Source organism: Heptranchias perlo, chromosome 9 (genome assembly GCF_035084215.1).
Source record: "Heptranchias perlo isolate sHepPer1 chromosome 9, sHepPer1.hap1, whole genome shotgun sequence".
Taxonomy (NCBI): domain Eukaryota; kingdom Metazoa; phylum Chordata; class Chondrichthyes; order Hexanchiformes; family Hexanchidae; genus Heptranchias; species Heptranchias perlo.
Window position 1 is genome coordinate 8,307,783 of NC_090333.1, and position 16,980 is coordinate 8,324,762.

The following is a 16,980-nucleotide window of genomic DNA, read 5'->3' on the forward strand; positions in this document are numbered from 1 at the left end:
GAGGAGCCCTCACCGGATTACCGCTCTTTCCCTCTGCCCCACCGTCGATGGCCGCTCGTTCAGTCACTAAGATCCTGCCCTCTGCGATTCCCTCCTTAGTCCCCTCAACCTTGCCACCTCCCTACCAGCATCCAAAAACCTCCTCTAAACTCTTCTCTTTGAATATATGTTCAACAACCCCGCACCCTCACCCTCTCTGTTTTCTCCTTTCCCTCCTGCTCAGTGTCGACTACTTTTCCCACTCAATTTAAAGCATTCTGAGACGTCTTCCTGTAAGTGACGAGTGCTGTAGAAATGCACATTGTCGTTGGGGAGAAGGGAGGGAGATTTGCTAGGGGACCAGTAGTTTATGTGGGAATGGAAAGAGACATTACCCCAGGCATGAAGCACAACCCGGACAGCGGAATGAGTCCTGCAGTCATCTGGGAACGGTGTGACAAGGAGACTTAAAGTAGATAACCTGGCAAAAAGCAAAAACATCTGCTCCTCGAGTGGATCCAGATGTATGGAATCTGATATGTAGGGAGTCTGGTACAATCACTCAGCCTTCCCTCCCCCCACCCCCACCCCCCCGCCTCCTCCCCCCTCCCCCCGATCCATTGTCTTGGCAACATTTTTAACAAGTTCCTCACTTTAAATACGATGTTCCATCCAGTGATTTGGATGAGGGGAAGAGAATGTAACAACAATGTATTCTGTTTTCTACTGGCTGAAGGGATCAGCAAGGGAGTCAAAGGATATGGGGGAAAGGGCGGGAAAGTGGAGTTGAGGTAAAAATCAGATCAGCCATGATCTCATTGAATGGCGGAGCAGGCTCGAGGGGCCGAATGGCCTACTCCTGCTCCTATCTCTTATGGTCTTATGAAGGTGTGTAAAAGAAATGAACTTTGCTAGTAAAAGACAAATGCAAAAACTAAGGCTTTTACGTGAATCAAATCCTTTTGGGATATTTGGAGAAAGTCCTTGAAGATGGGCTGTTGGACCTCTGAAACCATTTGTGCTTCCTGGGTTGGAGGCATGCACATTCCCATTGTTCTACCCGAATTAATTCAGATCCAATCTGGATTAACCACCCATTGTAAACAAGGCCCTGTGCCAACAGTATATAAGGTTTAGTTACCTTTTGTATGTCCATGGTACATGTCATAAGGCATTGATGGTGCAGCATCATTGTAGATAAAATATGCTCTGTCATTGACCTGTTAGCAAGGGAAGAATAATGATAGCTACTAATCCACACATATAAATTCCATAAGCGCATATAAAATCCAGGACAAAGCAGCCAGCTTAATTGGCACCCCATCCACCACCCTAAACATTCACTCCCTTCACCACCGGTGCACTGTGGCTGCAGTGTGTACCATCCACAGGATGCACTGCAGCAACTCGCCAAGGCTTCTTCGACAGCACCTCCCAAACCCGCGACCTCTACCACCTAAAAGGACAAGAGCAGCAGGCACATGGGAACAACACCACCTGCACGTTCCCCTCCAAGTCACACACCATCCCGACTTGGAAATATATCGCCGTTCCTTCATCGTCGCTGGGTCAAAATCCTGGAACTCCCCACCTAACAGCACTGTGGGAGAACCTTCACCACACGGACTGCAGCGGTTCAAGAAGGCGGCTCACCACCACCTTCTCAAGGGCAATTAGGGATGGGCAATAAATTCCGGCCTCACCGGCGACGCCCACATCCCATGAACGAATTTTTAAAAAGCCCACGCATGATGGTGTAAATCTGGTAGGATGGGGCATCTGCCGGACACTTAGGCCTCCCCATGACCCCATCCCAAATCCCAGTAACGGGGTTATTTAAATAATCAGGATGCTGGACATGTGCATCAGAGGCCCCCTGTCAGGTGATGGAAAATGGGAACGGCCTCTTTTCTCTCCAGTGCTGCTCTGAGGAGAAGAGGGCCGAGGCCTTTATAGGGCCAAAGATGTACATTATTAAGGAATGGTGGGCCAGTAGTAAGAAAGTAATCGATCCCTTTGGGATCTCTCTGTTGGCCCCTTCAGGAGGCCCACAGTGGAACCTACACCTGCTCTCAGCCAACATGGGAATTGTTGGGCCTAAGAAGGGAAGAGCTGGTTGAATCTCCTGGGATGGAACCCAAACTGCTCCTGGGATGTAGAAGGGCCGAGGGAAAAGAAGCAACCAAACTCCCCACCTGCCCCAGGTCGGTAACTTCAACATTAACATAAACGGGGCGGAAACCCGACAGATTCCCGCTTACCACAACTACACTGGAATTATACCCCCTCACATTAACCTGTACATTTTGTGGCACAGTCTATTAGACTCTAGCCTTTTGCTTCTGGGCTTTGAGTTTAAATCCAGCCTGGAATGATGGGACGAAAGTCTGCTTTTTGAGAGTCCTATATGAAATGAGGTTGGGATTTCTCAAGTCAGTTTCGTGGTGGGCAAGGGCCTAATTCAACACTAATTGGCAAACTCACAGGATGGCCGCAGGCTTTGCAAAATGGAAACATAAAAAAAGCAAACCAAGCACTGGGGTTCATTTCTAGAGGGATAGAATTGAAAAGCAGGGAAGTTATTTTAAACTTGAAAAGAACCTTGGTTAGACCACACTTGGAATATTGTGAACAGTTCTGGACTCCATAGTATAAGAAGGATATAGAGGCACTGGAGAAGGTGCAACAAAGATTTACTAGGATGATACCAGAACTGAGGGGTTATATCTATCAGGAAAGGTTGAGCAGGCTGGGGCTCTTTTCTCTAAAAAAGAGAAGACTGAGGGGTGACCTGATAGAGGTCTTTAAGATGATGAAAGGGTTTGATAGGGTAGTCACAGAAAAAATGTTTCCACTTGCTGGGTAGATCAGAACTAGGGGCCATAAATATAAGATAGTCACTAATAAATCCAATAGGGAATTCAGGAGAAACTTCTTTACCCAGAGAGTGGTGAGAATATGGAACTCATTACTGTAAGCAGTAGTTGAGGCGAATAGCATAGATGCATTTAAGGGGAAGCTAGATAAACACATGAGGGAGAAAGGAATAAAAGGATATGCTGATGGGGTTACATGAAGTAAGGAGGGAGGAGGTTCATGTGGAGCATAAATGCCGGCAGGGAGTTGTTGGGCTGAATGGCCTGTTTCTGTGCAATGTAATGTTACAGTGCTACAGGAGGACAAGTTCCCTGAGGTTGGTAGAGTACATGGAGCTTTATACATCTGACTATGGCCCACCTGACCTAGGAGTGCTTGACGGTGACATTGGATGGCCTGAAGTGGAAAGTGGTCCATTCCCAGCACTAAAAAGTCTTTACGTGAGGATCATTAAAGAAAATACTTGTGACGTTTTGGAAGAAATTATTAGTATATTCTCAGTGGGCTCTGATGACTGTTCCTTTTATGTGCGTGTGGTTTGGTCACACAGCACTGTTAACACTTGCCTTTGACTTATAGGTTGAGTAAAGCTGTTGTAAGGTTCTCCCCACGGCACTCTCTGTCGTATTGACAAGGTGTTTGCTCCGCTGCCAGTCATCAGTCGAAGGATCCAAGTACATGTAATTTAATCCCATCCCAACGGCTTGATGAATTTGATATTTGGGCAACTTGTACATGACAAACCTGTGAGGTGAGAAATTTGGAGAAGTAACGAAATAAATAATGAAAAATAAAACACCAAAATGACCAAAGCTTATAAATGTCAGATCTTTGTTGATCTCAACTATTTTTCCATTATTCTCTCCCCATTTAGAGCTGCTCAATTCTTCTCATCCTCCCTCCCAGCTCAAAAAGAAAGAATTTAAGACTTATCCATATTTTTTCTGTTCTTAACACATTCTGTGAAGCTGCTGTACTGTTTCGTTACACGATACGAACAGGGGAAATGCGATGAAGTTGCTGGGACAGTTGAGAACATGATCTCAACTACAAGCTTTTGGACTTCAGGGTAATTTGCCATCCCTTGGGGTTCAGCTGAGGTAGGAAGATCTCAACGGTCCTGCCCACACAAGGGAGACTCACGGGGTTGGGCTGTTGCCCTATGTCGGCCTTTAGTAGCTCAACTGAACAGAAGAACATCCTTGCTAGTTTGTGACTGGGTTTTCAGTTGACCTATTCTCACCTTATCGAGCGAGCAGCTGTTGTGCAGGAACTTTCGAGAATCAGGAGGCCACCAATGAGCAGGCGAAGAGAGGAAACTGAGGGTGGGGAAGAGAGGAAACTGAGGGCGGGGAAGAGGGGAAACTGAGGGCGGGGAAGGGAGGAAACTGAGGGCGGGGAAGAGAGGAAATTGAGGGCGGGGAAGAGAGGAAATTGAGGGCGGGGAAGAGAGGAAACTGAGGGCGGGGAAGAGAGGAAACTGAGGGCGGGGAAGAGAGGAAACTGAGGGCGGGGAAGAGAGGAAACTGAGGGCGGGGAAGAGAGGAAACTGAGGGCGGGGAAGAGAGGAAACTGAGGGCGGGGAAGAGGGGAAACTGAGGGCGGGGAAGAGAGGAAACTGAGGGCGGGGAAGAGGGGAAACTAAGGGTGGGGAAGAGGGGAAACTGAGGGCGGGGAAGAGAGGAAACTGAGGGCGGGGAAGAGGGGAAACTGAGGGTGGGGAAGAGGGGAAACTGAGGGCGGGGAAGAGAGGAAACTGAGGGTGGGGAAGAGAGAAAACTGAGGGTGGGGAAGAGAGGAAATTGAGGGCGGCGAAGAGAGGAAACTGAGGGCGGGGAAGAGGGGAAACTGAGGGCGGGGAAGAGAGGAAACTGAGGGCGGGGAAGAGAGGAAACTGAGGGTGGGGAAGAGAGGAAACTGAGGGCGGGGAAGAGGGGAAACTGAGGGCGGGGAAGAGAGGAAACTGAGGGCGGGGAAGAGGGGAAACTGAGGGCGGGGAAGAGAGGAAACTGAGGGCGGGGAAGAGAGGAAACTGAGGGCGGGGAAGAGGGGAAACTGAGGGCGGGGAAGAGGGGAAACTGAGGGTGGGGAAGAGAGGAAACTGAGGGCGGGGAAGAGAGGAAACTGAGGGCGGGGAAGAAAGGAAACTGAGGGCGGGGAAGAGAGGAAACTGAGGGCGGTGAAGAGAGGAAACTGAGGGAGGGGAAGAGGGGAAACTGAGGGCGGGGAAGAGGGGAAACTGAGGGCGGGGAAGAGGGGAAACTGAGGGCGGGGAAGAGAGGAAACTGAGGGCGGGGAAGAGAGGAAACTGAGGGCGGGGAAGAGAGGAAACTGAGGGCGGGGAAGAGAGGAAACTGAGGGCGGGGAAGAGACGAAACTGAGGGCGGGGAAGAGAGGAAACTGAGGGCGGGGAAGAGGGGAAACTGAGGGCGGGGAAGAGAGGAAACTGAGGGCGGGGAAGAGACGAAACTGAGGGCGGGGAAGAGAGGAAACTGAGGGCGCGGAAGAGAGGAAATTGAGGGCGGGGAAGAGGGGAAACTGAGGGCGCGGAAGAGAGGAAACTGAGGGAGGGGAAGAGGGGAAACTGAGGGTGGGGAAGAGTGGAAACTGAGGGTGGGGAAGAGAGGAAACTGAGGGCGGGGAAGAGAGGAAACTGAGGGCGGGGAAGAGAGGAAACTGAGGGTGGGGAAGAGAGGAAACTGAGGGCGGGGAAGAGGGGAAACTGAGGGCGGGGAAGAGAGCAAACTGAGGGTGGGGAAGAGGGGAAACTGAGGGCGGGGAAGAGAGGAAACTGAGGGTGGGGAAGAGGGGAAACTGAGGGCGGGGAAGAGAGGAAACTGAGGGCGGGGAAGAGGGGAAACTGAGGGAGGGGAAGAGAGGAAACTGAGGGCGGGGAAGAGAGGAAACTGAGGGCGCGGAAGAGAGGAAACTGAGGGAGGGGAAGAGAGGAAACTGAGGGTGGGGAAGAGAGGAAACTGAGGGTGGGGAAGAGAGGAAACTGAGGGAGGGGAAGAGGGGAAACTGAGGGCGGGGAAGAGAGGAAACTGAGGGTGGGGAAGAGAGAAAACTGAGGGAGGGGAAGAGGGGAAACTGAGGGCGGGGAAGAGAGGAAAATGAGGGCGGGGAAGAGAGGAAACTGAGGGTGGGGAAGAGAGGAAACTGAGGGAGGGGAAGAGAGGAAACTGAGGGCGGGGAAGAGAGGAAACTGAGGGTGGGGAAGAGAGGAAACTGAGGGTGGGGAAGAGAGGAAGATGAGGGAGGGGAAGAGGGGAAACTGAGGGAGGGGAAGAGAGGAAACTGAGGGCAGGGAAGAGAGGAAACTGAGGGTGGGGAAGAGAGGAAACTGAGGGAGGGGAAGAGAGGAAACTGAGGGCGGGGAAGAGAGGAAACTGAGGGTGGGGAAGAGAGGAAACTGAGGGTGGGGAAGAGAGGAAACTGAGGGAGGGGAAGAGGGGAAACTGAGGGCGGGGAAGAGAGGAAACTGAGGGCGGGGAAGAGAGGAAACTGAGGGTGGGGAAGAGAGGAAACTGAGGGTGGGGAAGAGAGGAAACTGAGGGTGGGGAAGAGAGGAAACTGAGGGCGGGGAAGAGAGGAAACTGAGGGCAGGGAAGAGGGGAAACTGAGGGTGGGGAAGAGAGGAAACTGAGGGCGGGGAAGAGAGGAAACTGAGGGTGGGGAAGAGAGGAAACTGAGGGAGGGGAAGAGAGGAAACTGAGGGCGGGGAAGAGGGGAAACTGAGGGAGGGGAAGAGGGGAAACTGAGGGAGGGGAAGAGGGGAAACTGAGGGTGGGGAAGAGAGGAAACTGAGGGCGGGGAACAGAGGAAACTGAGGGCGGGGAACAGAGGAAACTGAGGGCGGGGAAGAGGGGAAACTGAGGGAGGGGAAGAGGGGAAACTGAGGGTGGGGAAGAGAGGAAACTGAGGGTGGGGAAGAGAGGAAACTGAGGGAGGGGAAGAGGGGAAACTGAGGGCGGGGAAGAGGGGAAACTGAGGGCGGGGAAGAGAGGAAACTGAGGGAGGGGAAGAGGGGAAACTGAGGGCGGGGAAGAGAGGAAACTGGGGGCGGGGAAGAGGGGAAACTGAGGGAGGGGAAGAGGGGAAACTGAGGGCGGAGAAGAGGGGAAACTGAGGGAGGGGAAGAGGGGAAACTGAGGGCGGGGAAGAGGGGAAACTGAGTGAGGGGAAGAGGGGAAACTGAGGGAGGGGAAGAGGGGAAACTGAGGGTGCGGAAGAGAGGAAACTGAGAGCGGGGAAGAGGGGAAACTGAGGGAGGGGAAGAGGGGAAACTGAGGGCAGGGAAGAGGGGAAACTGAGGGTGCGGAAGAGAGGAAACTGAGAGCGGGGAAGAGAGGAAACTGAGGGTGGGAAGAGGGGAAACTGAGGGTGGGGAAGAGAGGAAACTGAGGGCGGGGAAGAGAGGAAACTGAGGGAGGGGAAGAGGGGAAACTGAGGGTGGGGAAGAGAGGAAACTGAGGGCGGGGAAGAGAGGAAACTGAGGGAGGGGAAGAGGGGAAACTGAGGGTGGGGAAGAGAGGAAACTGAGGGCGGGGAAGAGAGGAAACTGAGGGTGGGGAAGAGAGGAAACTGAGGGCGGGGAAGAGAGGAAACTGAGGGCGGGGAAGAGAGGAAACTGAGGGTGGGGAAGAGAGGAAACTGAGGGTGGGGAAGAGAGGAAACTGAGGGCGGGGAAGAGGGGAAACTGAGGGCGGGGAAGAGAGGAAACTGAGGGCGGGGAAGAGGGGAAACTGAGGGCGGGGAAGAGAGGAAACTGAGGGCGGGGAAGTGAGGAAACTGAGGGCGGGGAAGAGGGGAAACTGAGGGAGGGGAAGAGAGGAAACTGAGGGCGGGGAAGTGAGGAAACTGAGGGCGGGGAAGAGAGGAAACTGAGGGCGGGGAAGAGGGGAAACTGAGGGAGGGGAAGAGGGGAAACTGAGGGAGGGGAAGAGAGGAAACTGAGGGCGGGGAAGAGAGGAAATTGAGGGTGGGGAAGAGAGGAAACTGAGGGCGGGGAAGAGAGGAAACTGAGGGCGGGGAAGAGGGGAAACTGAGGGCGGGGAAGAGGGGAAACTGAGGGAGGGGAAGAGGGGAAACTGAGGGAGGGGAAGAGTGCAAACTGAGGGCGGGGAAGAGAGGAAACTGAGGGAGGGGAAGAGGTGAAACTGAGGGTGGGGAAGAGAGGAAACTGAGGGCGGGGAAGAGAGGAAACTGAGGGCGGGGAAGAGGGGAAACTGAGGGAGGGGAAGAGGGGAAACTGAGGGAGGGGAAGAGTGGAAACTGAGGGCGGGGAAGAGAGGAAACTGAGGGCGGGGAAGTGAGGAAACTGAGGGCGGGGAAGAGGGGAAACTGAGGGAGGGGAAGAGGGGAAACTGAGGGAGGGGAAGAGTGGAAACTGAGGGCGGGGAAGAGAGGAAACTGAGGGCGGGGAAGAGAGGAAACTGAGGGCGGGGAAGAGGGGAAACTGAGGGAGGGGAAGAGGGGAAACTGAGGGAGGGGAAGAGTGGAAACTGAGGGCGGGGAAGAGAGGAAACTGAGGGAGGGGAAGAGGGGAAACTGAGGGTGGGGAAGAGAGGAAACTGAGGGTGGGGAAGTTCGGAAACTGAGGGTGGGGAAGTGAGGAAACTGAGGGTGGGGAAGAGGGGAAACTCAGGGCGGGGAAGAGAGGAAACTGAGGGCAGGGAAGAGACGAAACTGAGGGCGGAGAAGAGAGGAAACTGAGGGTGGGGAAGTGAGGAAACTGAGGGTGGGGAAGAGTGGAAACTGAGGGTGGGGAAGAGGAGAAACTGAGGGTGGGGAAGAGAGGAAACTGAGGGCGGGGAAGTGAGGAAACTGAGGGTGGGGAAGAGAGGAAACTGCGGGTGGGGAAGAGGGGAAACTGAGGGTGGGGAAGAGAGGAAACTGAGGGTGGGGAAGAGTGGAAACTGAGGGTGGGGAAGAGAGGAAACTGAGGGTGGGGAAGAGAGGAAACTGAGGGTTGGGAAGAGGGGAAACTGAGGGTGGGGAAGAGAGGAAACTGAGGGTGGGGAAGCGTGGAAACTGAGGGTGGGGAAGAGAGGAAACTGAGGGAGGGGAAGAGAGGAAACTGAGGGTGGGGAAGAGAGGAAACTGAGGGTGGGGAAGAGTGGAAACTGAGGGTGGGGAAGAGGAGAAACTGAGGGTGGGGAAGAGAGGAAACTGAGGGTGGGGAAGATGGGAAACTGAGGGTTGGGAAGAGGGGAAACTGAGGGTGGGGAAGAGGGGAAACTGAGGGTGGGGAAGAGAGGAAACTGAGGGTGGGGAAGAGTGGAAACTGAGGGCGGAGAAGAGAGGAAACTGAGGGTGGGGAAGAGGGGAAACTGAGGGTGGGGAAGAGAGGAAACTGAGGGTGGGGAAGAGTGGAAACTGAGGGTGGGGAAGTTCGGAAACTGAGGGTGGGGAAGTGAGGAAACTGAGGGTGGGGAAGAGCGGAAACTGAGGGCGGGGAAGAGTGGAAACTGAGGGCGGGGAAGAGAGGAAACTGAGGGCGGGGAAGAGAGGAAACTGAGGGCGGGGAAGAGGGGAAACTGAGGGAGGGGAAGAGGGGAAACTGAGGGAGGGGAAGAGGGGAAACTGAGGGCGGGGAAGAGTGGAAACTGAGGGCGGGGAAGAGTGGAAACTGAGGGCGGGGAAGAGAGGAAACTGAGGGCGGGGAAGAGGGGAAACTGAGGGAGGGGAAGAGGGGAAACTGAGGGAGGGGAAGAGGGGAAACTGAGGGCGGGGAACAGAGGAAACTGAGGGCGGGGAAGAGGGGAAACTGAGGGCGGGGAACAGAGGAAACTGAGGGTGGGGAAGAGTGGAAACTGAGGGCGGGGAAGAGAGGAAACTGAGGGCGGGGAAGAGGCGAAACTGAGGGAGGGGAAGAGGGGAAACTGAGGGAGGGGAAGAGGGGAAACTGAGGGCGGGGAACAGAGGAAACTGAGGGCGGGGAAGAGGGGAAACTGAGGGCGGGGAAGAGAGGAAACTGAGGGCGCGGAAGAGGGGAAACTGAGGGCGGGGAAGTGAGGAAACTGAGGGCGGGGAAGAGGAGAAACTGAGGGTGGGGAAGAGAGGAAACTGAGGGCGGGGAAGCGAGGAAACTGAGGGCGGGGAAGAGAGGAAACTGAGGGCGGGGAATAGGGGAAACTGAGGGTGGGGAAGAGGAGAAACTGAGGGTGGGGAAGAGGAGAAACTGAGGGTGGGAAGAGGGGAAACTGAGGTTGGGGAAGAGGAGAAACTGAGGGTGGGGAAGAGAGGAAACTGAGGGCGGGGAAGCGAGGAAACTGAGGGTGCGGAAGAGAGGAAACTGAGGGCGGGGAAGAGAGGAAACTGAGGGCGGGGAAGAGGTGAAACTGAGGGCGGGGAAGTGAGGAAACTGAGGGCGGGGAAGAGAGGAAACTGAGGGCGGGGAAGAGGTGAAACTGAGGGCGGGGAAGTGAGGAAACTGAGGGTGGGGAAGAGAGGAAACTGAGGGTGCGGAAGAGAGGAAACTGAGGGCGGGGAAGAGAGGAAACTGAGGGTGGGGAAGAGAGGAAACTGAGGGTGGGGAAGAGAGGAAACTGAGGGCGGGGAAGAGAGGAAACTGAGGGTGGGGAAGAGAGGAAACTGAGGGCGGGGAAGAGAGGAAACTGAGGGCGGGGAAGAGAGGAAACTGAGGGTGGGGAAGAGAGGAAACTGAGGGAGGGGAAGAGGGGAAACTGAGGGTGGGGAAGAGAGGAAACTGAGGGTGGGGAAGAGAGGAAACTGCGGGTGGGGAAGAGAGGAAACTGCGGGTGGGGAAGAGGGGAAACTGAGGGTGGGGAAGAGAGGAAACTGAGGGTGGGGAAGAGGGGAAACTGAGGGCGGGGAAGAGAGGAAACGGAGGGCGGGGAAGAGAGGAAACTGCGGGTGGGGAAGAGGGGAAACTGAGGGCGGGGAAGAGAGGAAACTGAGGGTGGGGAAGAGGGGAAACTGAGGGCGGGGAAGAGAGGAAACTGAGGGCGGGGAAGAGAGGAAACTGAGGGCGGGGAAGAGGAGAAACTGAGGGTGGGGAAGAGGAGAAACTGAGGGTGCGGAAGAGAGGAAACTGAGGGTGGGGAAGAGAGGAAACTGAGGGCGGGGAAGAGAGGAAATGGAGGGTGGGGAAGAGAGGAAACTGAGGGTGGGGAAGAGGGGAAACTGAGGGCGGGGAAGAGGGGAAACTGAGGGCGGGGAAGAGAGGAAACTGAGGGTGGGGAAGAGAGGAAATGGAGGGTGGGGAAGAGAGGAAACTGAGGGCGGGGAAGAGAGGAAACTGAGGGTGGGGAAGAGAGGAAATGGAGGGTGGGGAAGAGAGGAAACTGAGGGTGCGGAAGAGAGGAAACTGAGGGTGGGGAAGAGAGGAAACTGAGGGTGGGGAAGAGGGGAAACTGAGGATGGGGAAGAGTGGAAACTGAGGGCGGAGAAGAGAGGAAACTGAGGGTGGGGAAGAGGGGAAACTGAGGGTGGGGAAGAGGGGAAACTGAGGGTGGGGAAGAGAGGAAACTGAGGGTGGGGAAGCGAGGAAACTGAGGGTGGGGAAGAGGGGAAACTGAGGGGGGGGAAGAGGGGAAACTGAGGGTGGGGAAGAGGGGAAACTGAGGGCGGGGAAGAGGGGAAACTGAGGGTGCGGAAGAGAGGAAACTGAGGGTGGGGAAGAGGGGAAACTGAGGGGGGGGAAGAGGGGAAACTGAGGGCGGGGAAGAGAGGAAACTGAGGGCGGGGAAGAGGAGAAACTGAGGGTGGGGAAGAGGAGAAACTGAGGGTGGGGAAGAGGAGAAACTGAGGGTGGGGCAGAGGAGAAACTGAGGGTGGGGAAGAGGAGAAACTGAGGGTGGGAAGAGGGGAAACTGAGGGTGGGGAAGAGGAGAAACTGAGGGTGGGGAAGAGAGGAAACTGAGGGCGGGGAAGCGAGGAAACTGAGGGTGGGGAAGAGAGGAAACTGAGGGTGGGGAAGAGAGGAAACTGAGGGCGGGGAAGAGAGGAAACTGAGGGCGGGGAAGAGGGGAAACTGAGGGTGGGGAAGAGGGGAAACTGAGGGTGGGGAAGAGAGGAAACTGAGGGTGGGGAAGCGAGGAAACTGAGGGTGGGGAAGAGAGGAAACTGAGGGTGGGGAAGAGGAGAAACTGAGGGTGGGGAAGAGGAGAAACTGAGGGTGGGAAGAGGGGAAACTGAGGGTGGGGAAGAGGAGAAACTGAGGGTGGGGAAGAGAGGAAACTGAGGGCGGGGAAGCGAGGAAACTGAGGGTGGGGAAGAGAGGAAACTGAGGGTGGGGAAGAGAGGAAACTGAGGGCGGGGAAGAGAGGAAACTGAGGGCGGGGAAGAGAGGAAACTGAGGGTGGGGAAGAGAGGAAACTGAGGGTGGGGATGAGGAGAAACTGAGGGCGGGGATGAGAGGAAACTCAGGGCGGGGAAGGGAGGAAACTGAGGGTGGGGAAGAGGGGAAACTGAGGGTGGGGAAGAGGAGAAACTGAGGGTGGGGAAGAGAGGAAACTGAGGGCGGGGAAGAGGGGAAACTGAGGGCGGGGAAGAGGGGAAACTGAGGGTGGGGAAGAGGGGAAACTGAGGGAGGGGAAGAGAGGAAACTGAGGGTGGGGAAGTGTGGAAACTGAGGGTGGGGAAGAGGAGAAACTGAGGGTGGGGAAGAGAGGAAACTGAGGACGGGGAAGAGAGGAAACTGAGGGTGGGGAAGAGAGGAAACTGAGGGTGGGGAAGAGGGGAAACTGAGGATGGGGAAGAGTGGAAACTGAGGGCGGAGAAGAGAGGAAACTGAGGGTGGGGAAGAGGGGAAACTGAGGGTGGGGAAGAGAGCAATCTGAGGGTGGGGAAGAGGGGAAACTGAGGGCGGGGTAGAGAGGAAACTGAGGGCAGGGAAGAGACGAAACTGAGGGCGGAGAAGAGAGGAAACTGAGGGTGGGGAAGTGAGGAAACTGAGGGTGGGGAAGAGTGGAAACTGAGGGTGGGGAAGAGTGGAAACTGAGGGTGGGGAAGAGGAGAAACTGAGGGTGGGGAAGAGGGGAAACTGCGGGTGGGGAAGAGAGGAAACTGAGGGCGGAGAAGAGAGGAAACTGAGGGTGGGGAAGATGGGAAACTGAGGGTTGGGAAGAGGGGAAACTGAGGGTGGGGAAGAGAGGAAACTGAGGGTGGGGAAGTGAGGAAACTGAGGGTGGGGAAGAGTAGAAACTGAGGGTGGGGAAGAGAGGAAACTGAGGGTGGGGAAGAGGGGAAATGGAGGGTGGGGAGGAGGGGAGACTGAGGGTGGGGAAGAGGGGAAACTGAGGGTGGGGAAGAGGGGAAACTGAGGGTGGGGAAGAGGGGAATCTGAGGGTGGGGAAGAGAGGAAACTGAGGGTGGGGAAGGGGGGAAACTGAGGGTGAGGAAGAGAGGAAACTGAGGGTGGGGAAGAGAGGAAACTGAGGGTGGGGAAGAGGGGAACTGAGGGTGGGGAAGAGAGGAAACTGAGGGTGGGGAAGAGTGGAAACTGAGGGTGGGGAAGATGGGAAACTGAGGGTGGGGAAGAGAGGAAACTGAGGGTGGGGAATAGAGGTAATGGAGGGTGGGGAAGAGGGGAGACTGAGGGTGGGGAAGAGCGGAAATGGAGGGTGGGGAAGAGGGGAGACTGAGGGTGGGGAAGAGAGGAAACTGAGGGTGGGGAAGAGGGTAGACTGAGGGGGGGGAAGAGGGGAGACTGAGGGTGGTGAAGAGAGGAAACTGAGGGTGGGGAAGAGGGGAGACCGAGGGTGAGGGAGCAATTCACAGAGGGGAAACCAGACGGGAAACTTTGATTGCACCAACTGAAATTGCACCAATAATTAATTGTAATATCGGTAACACTCAGAATCCCTTCATATCCAACAGTAATACAATAACTCTTTGATCGTCTATATGTAACTGGTGGTAATAGGTGTAACGCCCCAATATCCTACCTGTAACTAGTAGTAATGTTATAACCCTGAAGCCATAGACAGAATCCCCTGCACTGCACAAGGTGTGATCAGGCTCCCCAGTCAATACCACTTTTAAACAGGCCCAATCTCCTTGGACTCTGGTTTGAACTCCAGTTCCGTGTGAAGGTGATAACTCTGAACTGGGAGCTTCAGTCAGAGCCGATCTGTACCTGGACTTCACACATCAAAACCGGCCGGTACAGACCGACCTGAACCAAACCGAGAGATCACACAAAGGGCAGCAGGATTGGTTTTGGGGGCAATTCTCACAGGGCACATCGTCCTAAACTCAGATCAGCACCAACATTTCCTGGGCTTGGACTCGATAAAGGAAAGCTTTCATAGAATTATAGAAATAACAGCACAGGAGGATCCAGTCGGCCCCCAGTGCTGGCATTCTCTCCTGTAACCCCATTCCCCCAGATCCTTCTATATTCCCCCTTTTCAAATATTTATTCCGTTCCCTTTTAAATCATATTCTAGTCTCTACCTCAATGTGGTGAAGCATCTCATGGTCTAATAACCCTCAGTTCAAGAACCTTCCTTCTCCATTTCCGCTTGGTTCTTCCAGTGAGAATCCTCGGCCTCCGTCTCCTTGTTCCCCATTCCCCCACCAGTGGAAATATTCCTTCACTCTTTCCCCGCAGTAAAGTCTCCAGGTTTCACTCACCCCTTTACTGGCTGCTCCTCTCCAGGAAACACTCCCAATCACCACAACGCTGCTGCTGCTGCTCTGCAGAAAATGCTATTCCCCACTCCTACCCATTCCGAAGTCTCCCTCTCTCTCTGACCCCCCATACCCCAGTTGCCCTCTCTTCCCCTCAGATTGAGCCCTATTTACCTTGACCCCCAGTCTCCCTGTTTCCCCTAACCACCACCCCCCCCTCCCCATCATCCCCGACCCCAATTCCCGTGACTCACTCTACCGACCCGAGTGTAATGTATCCAAGTTTGCTGACCATACAAAGCGAGGTGGGAAAGTAAGCTGTGAGGAGGACGCAAAGAGGCTGCAAAGGGATATAGATAAGTTAAGTGAGTGGGCAAGAAGATGGGAGATGGAGTATAATGTGGGGAAATGTGAAATTATCCACTTTGGTAGGAAGAATAGAAAAGCAGAATATTTTTTAAAAGATGAGAAATGTTGGTAGTCAGAGGTGTCCTTGAAAATGAATCACAGAAAGTTAACATTCAGGTACAGCAAGCAATTAGGAAGGCAAATGATATGTTAGCCTTTATCGCAAGGGGGTTGGAGTATAAGAGTAAGGAGATCTTGTTGCAATTGTATATTACTTCCTTGTGTTTGTACTCTATGCCTCTATTTATAAAGCCAAAGATCCAGTAAGCTTTTTTAACAACTTGTCCTGCCACCTTCAAAGATGTGTGTACCTACACCCCCAGGTCTCTCTATCCCTGTACCCCCTTTAAAATTATACCATTTAGTTTATATCTTATTAACAATCATACATCTGCATGCCCTGGTCGAATTATCGTCCGCCTTCTAACCTCGCTTCACTTGAAGACTACGCCTGACCTTGACTCCCTGCGTACAACAGCACAGGAGATTGTCTAGTTAAAGTAAAACACTTCAAAGGGAAGTTGAAGCCATATTCTCCGTACCAGTGTAATGATCAGTGCTTTGACCTTGTTGTATAAATGAATCTCAATGAGGTTACTGAGCGAGGTGGACCAAACACCCTTATTCATAAAAACTACCCGTTCAATCTCCGCACATGACATAATATTACAATCTTTGCATTACGGCAAGGAATGTCAATGTTGGGGATTGGGATACTTTCCATTTCAGACACTCAGTGTTAGCACCAAGCCGTCACAGCCAACTACAGCGTGGGTAGGGGCAGAGCAAAGCTACTTTGTCCCAGTTTAGCCTCTGAAGAGAATCTCTACCGCACTAGCATTACATTTTTTCAGCACCAGCCATCCCGTGACCTCTTTGATTAATAGTGTCAGCCGTGCCTCAGTGGGTGGCACTCTCGCCTTTGAAATCAGAAGGTTCCAGGTTCATAGTCCCACTCCAGAGACTTGAGCACAAAATCTAGGGCTGACACTCCAGTGCAGTACTGAGGGAGTGCTGCAGTACTGAGGCCCTGTCTGCCCTCTCAGGTGTCCCCAAGGCCTTGCCCCTCCCTATCTCTGTAACCTCCTACAACCCTCTGAGATCTTTGTGCTCCTCCAATGCTGACCTCTTATGCATCCCTGATTTTCATCGCTCCACAATTGGCAGCTGTGCCTTTAGCTGCCTAGGCCCTAAGATCTAAGGAATTTCCTCCTTTAAGACACTCCTCGAAACCTATCTCTTTGGCAAAGCTTTTGATCACCTGCCCTAATATGCCTTTATGTGGCTCGGTGTCAAATTTTGTTCGATAATCGCTCCTGTCAAGTGCCTTGGACTTTTTACTACATTAAAGGCGCTATATAAATGCAAGTTGTTGTTGTTGGTGGTGTAAAAGATCCCACGGCACTATTTGGAACTACAGGGAGTTCACAGGGGAGTTCTACCCTGTGTCCTGGTCAACATTTATCCCTCAACCAACATCACTAAAACAGATTATCTGGTCATTTATCACATTGCTGTTTGTGGGATCTTGCTGTTCACAAATTGGTTGCTTTGGTTCCTACATTACGACAATGACAAGTACTTCATTGGCTGTAGAGCCCGTTGAGGCCGTGAAAGGCGCTACATAAAGGCAAGTTCTTTCTTTCTTGAGTGGTGCGAAATTGGGGATCGTTTTTTGTTGTTGTGGGTCCATGCCCACTGGGATCTGGATCGAGGCTGCCCCAAACATCTTTCAACGGTCTGTTTGTACTCACCAATCCACTGGTCGCCCGGCCTCATCTCTGCAGGAGATCTCGGCCCCACTGGGACTAAGATGGATTATCAGCAGGAAGAACAGGAGACGGATGGACCCTGTCTTCATATCAGGAGCTGCTCTGAGTGGCTTTCAGTAACAATCCAATTCACAAATAGTTGCTGATGAGGAAGCTACCACTGCTGGCTTTGATTCACTGTCATTGAAAAAGCAGAAGTGACACTGTGGTAAATTAGTCATCAGAAGTCATAAGAGCCTCTTAACATTCTCCCTGGTGCCTGGTGGGATTTGTTCGTCTGCCTCGTGTTTTTGCGGGGAGGGCGAACGCCATCAGCAAAATACTTTAAGCGTAGTTGCACTGC

General features: G+C 53.7%; 1 protein-coding gene across 3 annotated transcripts in view; it reads right to left on the minus strand.

Moving 5' to 3' along the window:
* Positions 1-16,980, minus strand: part of dnase2b (deoxyribonuclease II beta) — a 50,114-nt gene extending 33,134 nt beyond the window's left edge. Inside the window, exons 1-3 of one of the 3 annotated variants that reach the window (XM_067989831.1) lie at positions 16,620-16,980; positions 3,423-3,600; positions 1,121-1,199 (exon numbers count right to left, since the gene is read on the minus strand). In XM_067989831.1, coding sequence (XP_067845932.1) covers positions 1,121-1,199; positions 3,423-3,600; positions 16,620-16,726 — 364 coding nt within the window. In that variant the 5' untranslated portion in view covers positions 16,727-16,980. The remainder of the gene's footprint in view (positions 1-1,120; positions 1,200-3,422; positions 3,601-16,619) is intronic. The other 2 variants (XM_067989830.1, XM_067989829.1) reach the window with 2 other exon arrangements.